At 38.8% G+C, this 15,365-nt stretch overlaps 1 protein-coding gene across 1 annotated transcript in view; it reads left to right on the forward strand.

The window, feature by feature from the left end:
* LOC122806375 (endonuclease domain-containing 1 protein-like) overlaps positions 1–13,590 on the forward strand; it is a 29,968-nt gene extending 16,378 nt beyond the window's left edge. The window contains exon 2 of the mRNA XM_044076725.1: positions 12,746–13,590. Within this exon, the coding sequence (XP_043932660.1) occupies positions 12,746–13,408 (663 nt within the window). The 3' untranslated portion in view covers positions 13,409–13,590. The remainder of the gene's footprint in view (positions 1–12,745) is intronic.
* Positions 13,591–15,365: the final 1,775 nt, after the last annotated feature.

Genomic DNA, 15,365 nt, shown 5'->3' on the forward strand with positions numbered 1-15,365 from the left:
CTTAACGATATAGTTAACATGAATTGTTTGCTAAAAAAAAAAGCTGACATACTGTAATAATATTTGACCACTAAAACTGTAACATTTTGTATTATTATTTTTATAAACGTGAAATTCTTACACTGACTCTAATGAAGTCTGGGTGTATTACAAATGAAAGAGTTACATCCTTTTAATATAATATAGTGATTTATTTTATTCCTTTGAGTGGCATCTTGCTCAGTTACATTTGTTTTTAGTGGTATATGTCATATATGCTCTATAATACATGATAGTAGGTGTGCTCATTTGCCAGCTTGATCATTGCAAAGGTTCCTCTTATGAAGGTTTACTTGAACATTTTACATTGCCTACTAAGGTTTGCTAGCTGCTAGTACCTAGAACACCATAAGCATACATAACAGTAAAGATTTGTTTTTTTAATTTCACAATTATGCTTCTAAGCAGCATAGGGGAATACAAGCAGGTCCAGCCTTAAGCCAGTCGAACTGATAGGGTGTAATTGGGCACTGTGGCTACATGTGGACTTGCATTTATCTGCATTACTGATGCCTGACTTATACTCCCATACTGAAACATAAACAACATGTGCTCCATCGGGTTGCTCTGGTAGCGTATAGTGTAAGATGCTTTTTCAGCCCAGGTGAAGATAGCTACAATGTACTGGCTAGTAATTTAGGCTTTTTCCAGACATGTAGTCATGCTCCTAGGGCAAGAATGAGCCTTGCTATTGGAGCAGATGACATATCCCAAAATATTTTGCAGATTGATGGAAGATTTCCTTCACATGTATGAGTGGTAAGGTCATGCTTGCTGTGGCATTTAGGATTTCTTCAATGATGGTAGGCTTCAGAAGTATCCAAAGTGTACTCTGGGGAAGGTAGTCAGAAAAATGTGTTTTTTCTTCCATGGTTCAACAGCAATTTTTTTTTTTTTTAATGGTAGGCAACAAGATATTCAGATGGATTTTGGCTGTCTGTTTGTTCCCCCACCAAATGTCACAGTCATAATCATCCTGACTTTTTTATTGGCAGCCATACCACTCAACTGTCCATGATTACAGAACTTCTATAAGTATCAATCTTCCAGCTACTGTTGGAACATTGTCTTTCCTAGGGTAGAGCAGATGGATGCAATGTGGAATATCTGCTGTATATATATATATATATATATATATATATATATATATATATATATATATATATATATATATATATATATGTGTGTGTGTGTGTGTGTGTGTGTGTGTGTGTGTGTGTGTGTGTGTATAAGCTGTTTCAGCTAGGAAACTGTCAGCATGGTTAATAACTGTCTAACTGCCTTTTAATACTCTGAAAAAGGTCTTTGTGAGAACTTTATTATTTAATACAATTAATATGATTTAGTATTATGGGCGGCCACGGTGGTGCAGTGGTTAGCATTGCTGCCTCACAGCAAGAGGTTCTCCGGTTCGATCCTCGGCTGGGGTGCCTTCTGTGCGGAGTCTGCATGTCCTCCCTGTGGTCGCGTGGGTTTCCTCCGGGTGCTCCGGTTTCCTCCCACATCCCAAAGACATGCTGCAGGTGGATTGGACACTCTAAATTGGCCCTAGGTGTGAGTGTGCCTTCTGTGGAAGGTTGGGTGCCGGGCTGGCAACTCGACATTGTAAAACTCCACTGCCATTCAATGTGTGGACAAGGTGATCCACTGTGGCGACCCCTAACCGGGAAAAGCCGAAAGAAGAAGAATATGATTTAGTATTATCTTTCATGAATATTTGTTCAAAACTTTATTGGCAATGAAGGTGTGCCTGAGCCCTTCAGTGTGGAACAGTGAAGAGCACAGAATTATTAGACACAAAATAAGGAACAGTCCTCATAGTGAGTTACAGGTCAGAAGTATGATGACATCCCATATTTTGCTCTCTTCTCAATATCATTTTGATTCCCTGCAAAGTGGTTGTGGATTGCAATCTGTCAGTATTGCCAGACATTCAAGTTTCAGATTAATTACTGTTTAGAAAATGGAAGCTGATACAAAACCTATTGTTCTGATGATGTAACTGAATTAAAATAATATTTAATAAATGGTTCCTTATTTTGGGCCCCTGCCTCAGCCCACCATTATTTTTGGCTTTGTCCAGAATTATTGAGCAAAGACTTTAAGAGGGGTGGTGCTGCGGTAGCATTGTTGCCTCACAGCAAGACGTTGTCCCGTTTGATTCTCAGTTACAGCATCTTCTGTGTGGAGGCATGCGTGAATGAGCGTGCCTTTGTTGAAGGTTGTGTGTCAGGGCTGGCAACTCAGTACATAAAAATCCACTGCCAATCATTAGCGGACCGGAGTTCCGCTGTGGTGACCCCTAACCGGGATAAGCCGAAAGACACATCAACAACAACAACTTTGACAGGTATGCCTTTAGCAACACTTGATTTAGGTAGGTTAATCATTTGGCTTCCCTATTAAATAAGTGAATGCTTAATATCGTGAATGCTGTTTAATTGACAGCTATTTGTCAAAATGGCAAAATCCTGAAGACACAGAACAGCTATTTTTTTCCTAGGGAAAAAAAATCACTGGGCCATTTTTGGGACTTTGCCATCTTCTCCACTGTAGTACGATCTCGGAGTTGATATATTTATTTGGGGGGAGCAAAGCCTCCCACTTTATTCTGTGTTTTTTTCCCCTGGGAAAAAAATTGCTGTTCCATTTATTCGAAATTTTGTGCTTTCGTCTTTTTTTGGGTCAGTAATACAACATTCACTTTTTTTAAGCATTTGCTGTTAGAATATAGACCCAATCATTTGCAAGCCAGTAACTAAAGAAATCAATGTGCTGAGCTTCATTTGGAAGAGGGGCTTGGCACGATGGGAGTGGGTTGGGCTACAGGATTAGAGAGGTGTGACTTAGGCCTTACCAAGTCATGGCTCAAATTGGGCAATGAGGTTGCTAAGGCAACAGAAGTACTTGCACAGAAGGTGAGACAATTCATAGATACAATCACAAGTAAATTTAAAGTATTTAGCTGTTTAGCAAAGACTGAATACTAGCTGCTGATAGGCCAGATCTACTTATTCAGGGAGTTTGGCGTATTTTTTGAATTCTTCAGGAGGTAATCTGATTTAGAATGTAGCTGGGGAAAAATCTTCAGTTAAGTTGAGATAATGTCTCAGATAGTACTGCAGAATGTATGTGTGGCAGAAAGGGGAAATATAATCAAATCCTTAGGCATTAAGGTACGAGATTCTCCAATGATGATGTTGATGATGGTGCAGTAAAATTATGGAATGTCATTTGCACAAATTTTTAGCATGTTAAGAAGGTGCTCATATATGGCTAGTAGGATGATAGGAAGAATGAATAACGTACAGATGATGCTCTTACTTAAAGTCTTATACCTATTTATACACTTAAAAACAGAGGATATTACAAAGTGAATACAGAAAATCCAAAGGTGTTTTGATAAATATGTGGCTGCTTGGAAAGGTAGTTAGATTGTTAATAGCAGAATGAGACTTGAATGTAAATGGGATGGGATGTACCAGTCGTTCAGCTATATGGAGTGACCATATCCACATTTTATGCTCTAAGAGGATAGACAGAACTTTGAGACATGGCTAAAGATGTTGTAGCTTGGGAGGAAAAACACTGCAAGATTATTTTAAACTAGTGGAGAACAAGGACCAGGTGGGAAGAGTGTGAACAAGGGTTGATGGATATGACCATATGGAACAAACAAGGGATAACAGTGTGTAGTAGGGTAGCATATTGGATGCATTAAAATTACATAGTCTACAGAAAGTTGCAGATTTGGTAGGATGAAAAGTTCAGATGCGTGGCAAATATGGATGGACAATTTCTTACAGTTTGTCCTGCCAGTCTGATTGATATGGGCATCCTGAGACAGTGTAGAAACTGGTTCATGTACACAGACAACTATCAACTACATACCACCTAGGAACACAATTTGTGAGAGATGTAATTACATTAGGAACCTAGAGTCCATACTCTCTCCCTCTTAAGCCAGTATATCTGGCACTGAGACGGCTGTCAACACAATCACTACACCTCAAACACCACCCACACCTACACAAAGCACACGCATATGTGCAGAGGTTCTCAGCATAAACATATCCAAACAAAGGAGACCTCCTAGGCAAAAAACATGCACTATCTCCACAGCCCTCCACACCACATACCACTCATAGTCCACACACCTGTGTCTCACAGTTACTAAGGCTTAAGCAGAAACTCAACATATTACTCATAGGAGACTCCATTGTGAGACACACGGATGTGCCTCTTATCAGGCTGTATAAGGAGAAAGTCACGATTTGTTGTCTGTCTGGAGCCAGAATCCATCATATCACATACACACTCAAGTCTCTCAACAGCAGGTACTGTTATGACTCTGTCATAGTTGACGTCGGCATGAGTGACATGAAATGTACCACACTGGACTACATGAAAAGAGACATGATTGAGCTCTCTGATTATGTATCCAGGCAGGTATGTCCCTAGCTTTAAGCAGCATTCTACAGTCACAATTGGCTTAGTTTCTGGTGTCATTCCAGGAGGATTAGTACCTGACAGCCTGGGAAGATATGATCGACAGACCATGATGCTTTGCCAGAGATGGCCTGCATCTGTCTCACTTGGGCTTCAGGTTTCTGGCAAAGGTTCTTACCTCCCCCCATAGTACCTTTTTTAGGAAAAGTGATGAGGTTAAAACTAACATAAAAATTTCAATAAAACACAAATTAAGTGTCATGCTGCTAAATGCCAGGAGTCAAAACGTGAAAGTGCACTCATTGCAAGCATTTGTAACCCTGAAAAATGCTGACATCTGTGCAGTCAAAGAAACCTGGTTCAAAGCTGCGGAGAGCACCCCAGCCTCACCTGGTTATTCATCCTATCATACATTCAGACCACAAACTGTGGGCAGTAAAGCCAAAGGAAGTGGAGTTTCAATATATATTAAAGAAATACACACCTACAGGCTTGGTCAAACAGTATGATGCACAGGAGACACTCCAGGTGCAGTTAACCATTAACAAGACCCTTATTCAAATCATACTGGCCCCCAAATCTGACTCAAGATACCCAGTCTGCCTATCTGGACCTGTTTGAATCTATCAAGTTTCAACCCTTTACCCTGATCCTGGATAGCTTTAACTACCCAAACATAGACTAGAAGAACAACTCATGCCAGAATACAAATGCCCGGAGATTCCTTGATTTTGTCAATGCAAACATCTTGGAACAGCTAGTCAATACCTCCACAAGAGGTGATAATATCTTAGACTTGGTATTAACCAACATGAGTGACCTGTGCAGCATCCCTACAGTATCATCCTCTCTGGTAAGATCCAACCATAAAGTGGTCACTTTCAAAGTCACCATCTCCCCCATCCCCCCTTAAGCTAGGGTCAAGCATAAACATTTCTCCAAAGCTGATTACAGCCTCCTAAGGCATGGTATAAACAGCTTTACAGCCCTCTCCCCCACTGTAGGAACTGGTACCAATATCCAAAACTACACCAAAGCACTATACAAGCATTTATATAGATGCATGGAATCAGGAATACCCAACAGGACTGAATCATCATCTGCAAGGAAGAGTAAACCTGTCAGATGGACATCTGCAATAAACAAACTCTGTAACAAAAGGAAAAAATTGCTGTCTAGGACCAAGAGGAAGCAAGTGCCCAACTGGAAGCAATGTCTCCTTAGCCTGAACAATCAAATAAGAGCACTAGTGAAATCCTCCAAAGCAATCTTTGAGTCTAAATTGGCCATATCTACTTGAGATAATCATAAGACCTTCATCACATATGACCACAACCTCAAAAGGAAGCACCCAGATCTGTTCAGAACTGGTGGTCAAGGACACCACATATACAAATGCCATAGATATAGCAAACTTGCTGGCTGACAAATTCAGCGAAAACATCCCCCATTTGTCCCCCATCAGTAAATCAAGACATCCCTAGTACTTGCCCCCTTCCCCTTATATCGAGGGAGCAGGTCATGACTGCTCTCTCAAAGGCAAAAAATACAGCCTCCATGGGACTCAATAACATCCAAGGCAGCAGCCTATGTGGACTCAGGCAAGAAGTTGTAGCAGCATTATGTACATTATTCAACTAAAGCCTGAGTACTGGCTTCATCCCAGCTGACTGGAGGACAGCCACTGTCATCCCTTTGCAAAAAGGTGGAGCGCCCACTGATTTGGGAAATTGTAGACCCATCAGCCTAACTAGCCTGCTCTGCAAGGCCATGGAACGGATTATCATGGACCTCATTAAGAAGGACAGTGGCAACCTCCAAACACTCAATTCCACACAGTTTGGATATGTCTAGAGGAGGTCATGTCTGTTAAATTTGGTCGACTTCTTTGAGACAGTCACCAAAGCCATGGATGAGGGGAAAATGGTGCACACCACCTATCTTGAACAAAGCCTTCAACACTATTCCCCACTCAGGCATAATAGATAAACTCTCTCAACTAGGCATCAATCCATATGTTACCAGATGGGCAGCAAACTGGCTCACTGATAGAACCCACCTAGTCAAAATAGGGGAAGCCACCTCAAGCAGTAGAGCCTTAATGAGCGGCATACACTAGGGTTCGGTCTTGGGGCCACTGTAATTTAGGATATGCTTTTCTGAGGTGCAGGCCAAAACCAGTGGGCTTGCAGATGACTGCAAGCTGAGTGCTGTCATCAATTCCCCTAGTGATTTGGACATCCTCCAAGAGGGTCTCACCCAAACAAATGACTGATGCCAGAAACATGGCCTCAAGTTGAATATCCAAACATGCATCATCATCCGCTTTGGGAAGAGTGACATCCCTACAAATTATCACCTTAATAACAACGTCCTAAGCATGCAATCAGTTGTGAGGGATTTGGGCATCAAGGTTTATAGCAACCTGACTTTTTATCACCATGTTGCTTCCATTGTACGGAAAGCTTTCTGCATGGCCTACTTCATAAGTAATGGTATCTCATCCAGGGACAAGAAGGTCATAACATCCCTGTATTCTTCTCTTATAAGGCTCATTATTGAGTACAATGCCCCTTTCAGCATGTACCTTGCAAAGCACATGCAGCAGCTGGAGAGCGGACAGAGGTTCCTCACCAGGAGAATCCAGGGCCTCAAACATCTGCCATACACAGATAGGCTAAAAGCCCTATCCCTGTACTCCATTTCATACAGACTCCTCAGAGCTGAACTCTATCTGGCAAGCAAGGCAATCTCTGACCCTGCCTTGATGGGTCTGCTGCATATATTCAAGTCAAAGTCCACTCAGGTAATCTGCATGCACGGCCTCAACCTGGTCTGTGACATTAACAGGACTTGTTGGCGGGACAGATTTGTGTCCCAGAGACTCCCCATCTGTGGGATAGACTCCCTCTTTATGTCAAGCAGCGTACCTCTTTACCTCTTTTTAAGCATAACCTAGATAACTGGATGGGAAACAGAAAGTACACCCCTAGGATTCCACCAGTGTCCATGTTGGACAGGGGCATTGGTTCTGACTTGTCTAAACATGGGCTAAACTCTTGGCTAGGCTTATAAGGACCTCAGGGCCAATAGCATAGTAACTTCCTATGATCCTACAGATTTAAAGATCAGCAGGGACTGCAAAAAAAGAGTACAAATTACACAGGAGAGACTTTTGTTACAGTTCACAAAGTTATAATTACAGGCCAAGTCATGTTTAGTCAACGTATTCAGGAGGATAACATCTAAATATCACTAAAAGACACAATATGTTGAACATTATACAAGAAGCTGAACTACAAAACATAATGAAGAACAATGAAGGAACTTAGGCTTTGGTGAAGAACAACTGAAGGGTTTTAGTTTACTAAGAAGGAGTTGAAGGAAATGTTATTTAGGACAGGAAAGTTGAAATCTCCCCTCACAAATTGCAAATAGAAAGGATTGATTCCTGGCCCTAAGTTAAAATATTTTAGGCTCTATGAAAAACAGATCTTATGCAGAACAGTACTGCAATAAAATAAGAGTAAAAAAACACACAGCCAAAATAATCAAATAAGTAATGTAAACAGTTAAAATATAACCCCTCCCAAAACCTCTAAAATATTAAAAAAGAAGCCAGCCCAGCAGCACAGAGAGATGAAGTCCTGACTTTAGTTCCATGGACCAGGGTCTGGGTGCTTGATGAGCTAAATGACAGGATGGGCATGTCCATCTTGTGTGAGATGATGATACTGTAGATCCCTCAAGCCATACCGGAAGCCAGAACATGGGAACTCATTGGGTTGCGTTGTGTGGGTGGATACAGAAGACATGACTAACCTAGCACTTGGTGCAGCCAAGACGTCAGAGGCCTTACCTCACGACTTGCCCAGAATATGCCTCAGAGTCTCAACATGCATGGGAATGACTTAGAGCTTGGAAAAGTCCTATGACCTATGCTATATCTTAACTCTGCTCTGAACATCTATCACTGGTCACCATATTATGGCTTTATCAGAGAAGAGATACCAGAGTAAGCTTGCTTTCCTGGTCACTTTCCCTTATGTTTCCCAAGGCACTGAGCCATTACAAATTCACTGGCAGATGCAATTCATATATCTGATTCTTGGAGTGGGTCCTAAACATTAATTTTCCATGTTAAGATCTCAGATTATTTAACTTCCCCATTAGGGAACATTCTGGATTACAGTTTATCTGCCCCATTATCTCCATCCAGATTTCCAGGGATGACATAACTGGAGGCATAAAGCTTCAGAAGGTATACTGGCAAGAGTCTATTTTTTTTTGTTGTGGAATTAGGCTCAAGGATCCTTCTTTAGCCATTTTCAAGATCTCTGTCTTTTTCTCTCTCACACACTTGTACACACTTGTGTATACACATAAGCACACACACACACACACACACACACACACACACACACACACACACACACACACACACACACACACACACACACACACACACACACACACACAAGCAAACGCACACGCACACATGCACGCACACACACACATGTGCCCTGGGGAGCATTGTCTTTGTAGAGTGTTTAGGATGTTTCTGACGGCAGCATATGCGAAGCCTTTGAGATTTGGGTAGGCTGCAGTTAACAGGCTCAGCATATCTGAGTTTATGTGTCTGATCCATAGTAGGTGTGGTGTGTGTGTTACTGGCAACCAGTTTGGTGATAACAGTGTCTGTATGCTAGAGCTTTACCTCCAAACACATAGTGCAATTACATTTCCCACATACTGTGCAACTCTGCATCAGAATAAGGTGGTTGTTAGTAAACATGATACAATTGCTACATTGTCTCAAGATGCCCATTTCCACCAGGCAGGCTACAAAAACAGTAAGAAAGTGGATTTCCATGGCTGCGGATGCTCTTTGTTGTGATCTATGAAGGGTGGTGCAATCAAGGTTTAGAGCTGTTGAGCTGGGAGGAGGAGTCTAGGATTGATCTGAAACAACACTCTTATGGTAATGCTTCTTAGTGGGCAAATTAGCTACTCTACTCTCAACTTCATACTTAATAAAATAGCAGAGGAAGTTTTATATGGAAAATTACAACTCTAGGTGCCTGCTTCTATACAGAGCAATGCACACCACTGTTGCACAGATCATCACAGGTTATAGTAGATGAGTTATACAAGAATCCAATCAGTAAATAGAAAAATGTAGTATAAAAAAAATAAATATATATATATATATATATATATATATATATATATATATATATATATATATATATATATATAAAAATATATGGTTCCCCTTCAGAAGGCTGAATGGCTGAAATCTCGAAATGCATAAGGTCGAGACCATATGCTCGAAATTTCAGAAGCTCGACCTTCTGAATGGGGAATGGCATAAAGTGCAGAATGGGAGATTTTCCTTTTTGCACTGTAGTGCAATCTCGGAGTTGGAATAAATAAGTAGCAGGGGTGTGGGTGCAGTGGGGCTTTCCCCCCAGCATAAACATTGTTTTGTGCTTTGTTTATTTTTTTTTACTTCCCTTTCAGAAAGTCGAGCTTCTGAAATTCGAGCATTTGGCTTTGGCCATATGCATTTCGAGATTTCAGCCATTCGACCTTCTGAAGGGGTACCATAAATAAATATAAATATATATATATATATATATATATATATATATATATATATATATATATATATATATATATATATATGAGGCTCAGATCCTGTAGCAACATTCACAATTCTCTCTTTATTGTTAGTGTTATTAGTGATACGGCAAGACTAAAGTTCCCAGACTAAGCAAAATGCAAAAAGAAAAAAATGCAGCAGAAATGCAATAAATGAGGCTCAGATCCTGCAGCAATTCACAATGCACTCACTATTGTGAGAGATGCTACAAGACTAGACTAGGGTTCCTGGCCAAAGGAAATTGCAAACAGAAAAAAAACTGCAGTAGAAATTAAATAAATAAGGCTTAGATCTGTAGCTACTCACAATTCTTCCAGTACTGTGAGGGGGTACAACAACACTAGGGTACCAATGTGAACAGTTGACTTTTGATTAAAAAAGAAAAATGAAGTAAAAAACAATACACAGTTCAGAATAACACTCTGAATAGATACCATTCTTAGAAAAGGTATCGGTGAAGTTACGGACCAAGGCAAAATCATTAGTCCACATTTCCCTTCTATTGACCGAGTGATACTGACTGACAGTTTATTAAAGAGTCATTTAAAAACTGAAAAGCAGGTATTGTGCATATCAGTGACAGTTACAAGATTTCTAGCAACTTTTTTGCCTTAATTTCACTCTGAGCTCATCTTTTAAATGGACTTCTGAAAACCCCAAAATGCATATAAAAACTGGCTGTGAAAGGAACTTTTATTGTTTTTTTTAATTGACATTTTGTGCATTATCAGATTAACTGTTACCTGCCCTTGAATATCTATTTATACAAAATGTCAACCTTTTCATGAATATTTGGAGTCCGTTTTCGTTAATACACATACTTTCTGGTAATGTTTATTTTCTTATCTTTCCTTCTGTTTACACACACACACACACACACACACACACACACACACACACACACACACACACACACACACCACACACACACACACACACACACACACACAAACACACACACACACACACACACACGCACACACGCACACGTAGATATCTATATATATGGATTCCATTTTTTGCATCGACTAGTTCATACATAGTAGAGCTAATCAAAAATCAGTTAAACAAGCTGTACCAACTTTTTGAGTGAGACTTTAGTACAGCAGGATCTGGGAAATTTTCCTTTTCCCACTGTAGTGTGTCCTCATGGTTGGTATATATAATTAGAAGGGAGGTAGGCATTCAGGGTCTTGTCCCCTGCAAAAGAAAGTTTTGGGTTGTCACTGTTGTTACTTTTGAATATTATATATTCGATGATTATAGGTTCTGTTTTATGACAATTTGATGAAATGTCATTAACCTATTCATATATATATATATATATATATATATATATATATATATATATATATCTATATATATATATATATATATATATATATATATATATATATATATATATATGGATCTACTTTGATCCAGTGAATTTACGTTTTATCGAAATTAAAATTTGCGACCTCACTTATGCGAAAGTGCATTTTTTCGAAAATGCACTTTTGTGTAAAAACAAAAATAAAACCTAAACCAGAAAAAAAACACACTAAGCACATGTATGCAGGGGGTAAGGCCCCCTGCACCCCCACACCCCCTACTTTAATATTCTCACTCCGAGATCTCACTATAGTGGGGAAAAGGGAATATTCCCTTATCCCCACTGTACCACGATCTCAGCAATAGTTTGCTTAGTTGTACATCAAGACTAAACATTGATGTATAACTAAAGTTACATGCAAACTGCATGTTTTTATTTCTTTTCTGTTTTTTTTTTTTTTTTTTATTTCTGTTGTTACATGAAGGTGCAGTTTCGAAAAAAATGCACTTTCGCATAAATGAGGTCATGAATTTATATTTCGATGAAATGTAAATTCGCTGGATCAAATGGGATATATATATATATATATATATATGTGTGTGTGTGTGTGTGTGTGTGTGTGTGTGTGTGTATAAGCTGTTAATTTACCTGACTGTCATTAAGATTAGCATATGTTTAGCTGACACAATTTTGTCAGTTAAATAGATAACATTGCCATGGCTGGGTATTATGCCTTTTTCCAAGTATTATGTGATATCAGAGCTAGAATATAAAATTATCAGGGAGTGCAGAGGGGGCATCGTCTCACACAGCAGAAAACTATTTAACTTTTTGTTTTGTGTTTCTAGTTGCATTCTCCAAGGATATTCCTCAGTGCATGTGTAGTGATGACTCAAAATTCTTTGCCAAAGCTTTATTGTTGATATTGACATATCAATATTTCAGTCATTTTATGAATACAGACACACACACACACACACACACACACACACACACACACACACACACACACACACACACACACACACACACACATATATATATTATTTTTTTTCAAAGAACTATTGATAATGCTAGAAGGACTAATTTGAATTAACTATTGACTGATATACAGTTTTTTCTAGCTTTTTATTGCCATTTTGTCTAGTAAATGAAACAAAAATGTGCATTTTTTATTTTTAATGCAAACTGTCTTCAAATTTACATTGTGCAAAAATAACATTTTTGATGCATCACTAGATAATTATTTATCTGTTATTAAATCTGACTTTCTACAGCTTGTTGATAAAAAGTTGAGTAAAAACATGGAAGATGAGATATTAACAACCATTGAAAGAGAAAAAGTGAAAAAGAGTCAAGCTGTTTCTGATGATTACAAGTCTAAAGATGCCTCAGACTATGACAAAGGTCATCTTAACCCCTTTAGTCATCACGTAGCTGATGCCAGCAAGATTGCTACATTTTCAATGACCAACATTGTACCACAGCTAAGTACACTGAACCAGGGTCAATGGAGACATTATGAAGAAACGATGCAACGGGAAACAGCTGATTGTCATGAAGCATTTGTCCTCACTGGAGTGATTCCGGGAAAGAAGTATATTAACAATAGAGTAAATATACCATCTGATGTCTGGAGTGCTGTCTGCTGCATTCAGAATAATATTTGTCAAAGGTCTTGGGCAGTAATAGCTGAAAATAATGCAGATGTTGTAGCTCCCATAGATATTGATAATCTTCAAAACAGAATTAAAACATATACTGGAAGAGGGGTTGAATTGTTCCCAGCTAAGTCTAAAAGGAGGTTTGGTCATTTTAGCACTGTTAATTATAAAAGTGATAACTATTATGAGATGATTTTAGGAACATTGTCAGAATTGTTTCACGTTCTGAAAGAAGAAGGCTTACGTATTTTTTCAAATATATTTACCATTGCATAATGTCTGTAAAGAGAATCTAAATAAAGTATGAAATTGTTAAATGGTTATGAAGCAAAAGTAATGCTTTTGCTTGATCCTTGTTCTGAGAATATTCAGTGCATTCTCAAAAAATATATATAAGTCATGATATGTGCAAATACTTCACAAAGAAAAAAAATAAATACAATGGTGTGAATCATTAATGGCAGTGTGTGCTGTGCAATAAACATAATGAAAATTTAAAGATGGAAAAATACAGCATGGTACCAAAAGAAAGCAATAGGTTTACTGCCTCGTTTTGCTGCATATGCAATTTAAACATAAATTAGTCCAAGCTGTATTATCTTCTATAATTTGGATTTGATCACAGTAAGCATCATAAATATGTTAGATTCAGCCTGAAAATTGACATTAGGGAACTGATATATGTCAGATCAGATGCTTGTGTGAGTGTTGGACTGTTGTTTACCTTGTACGAAAGCACAGTAGTTTGTAGAATAGCTTACCTATGAAAGCACACTAGGTTGCAGAATAGCTTACACGTGGATTACAACATGTGTAATGAAACATAGTATACTCAATGGTAAAATTAGTGGCATACTCGATGGTATAATTAGTGGAATACTCAGTGGTATACTCAGTGACATTTTAGAAGTGGGTTGATACTCAAAATGTCAAGTGTCGAGCGATGTAAACCCGAAAAAAAAAAAGAGACTGAAAATACAGGATAAGAATGAATCTTGAAAATTGTTCTTCTCCATAAAACTTCTCTTTGCAAGGGGAAAAGACCCCTGTACCCCCCCCCATTTGGAAGCAAGCCTCCCATACTCCCAAAAGTTATAGATACCAACTCTGAGATCACCATACATAGGAGAAAAGGGAATATTCCAAGAAATGGCATCACAGACTTAGCATATGTAAATCTGATTTTTTGGCTGTTCAGTCTCCATATTTTGGGGCTCACTCTAGCAGGTCCAGAGTTTTCAAATGGTTACCTTAAGGGGCTACTATTAAAGCCATGCAGTAATACAAAAAGACATGAAAATATTGATTTATCACTAGTAAGTGAGAAACTGGTGCAGGAAGCAATGCACAGTCTGATAAGAAACTGAAGAAAGAAAGGTGAAGTAAAATGACCCTAGCCATTTAAATTCATCAGAGAAACTGTGGGTAGAGCAATGGCATACTTTGTAAGGAATTTTGAAGATGATTATAGCATGTACAGGGATGAATGTGGCAAAGATCTCCCATGCAGCCTGGAAGCATAAATTCCTTAAAGTATTTTTTTTATTTTTAGAAAATCATGCCATATTCCAAATGATGCATTTTAGTTAACACCAGCATAAATGAAGTGTTGGGTAATACCTACTGAATCCTTAAATGGGAATGTGTACTACAGCTTTTGTCACATTTGTCTAGACTGGGCATGAGCTTTTAGTCACACAACATGTTTTATTAGCACTGGCAGGTGAATCTTGGAAAGTTGAAATCAAAACAAACTGTCAGCAATCCCATTCCTAGCCCCCGTCAAATTCACACCTGTAAAAGAAAAGTTAATTAATAAACTTTGTATAATCAACTTAAGCAATACTAACAACAACAATTCAGGCTTTACAAGTCTTCACCTGCAAAACCCGCACCACTGCAGTATTGTCTGAATAAAATATATCACTCTTTTCTCTCAACCACTCCTGCAAAACAAAGATGCAGCCCAAATTGGCATCAACTCCAAAAAGCACCATATTTCTTCCACTCCTCCTTTCAATCTGCCAGCCAATGAGCTGCAAATCACTCCCCTCCTAAAACACACCCATTCCAACACCTCCCACTGCATCTGTAAACAACTTCAATTCCCTCTGATTAATCCAATCTGTCTGCCAAAAAGAAACACAATTAAACTGCTCCAAGAAGGACAACTATAGTGCTAAATCTGCTTACACCAACTTTCTAATCCTTGCTCAGTGATGTTTACTTTTCC

This window comes from Protopterus annectens, chromosome 7.part0, assembly GCF_019279795.1.
Source record: "Protopterus annectens isolate FY-2018-M chromosome 7.part0, PAN1.0, whole genome shotgun sequence".
NCBI classification, from domain to species: Eukaryota; Metazoa; Chordata; order Ceratodontiformes; family Protopteridae; genus Protopterus; species Protopterus annectens.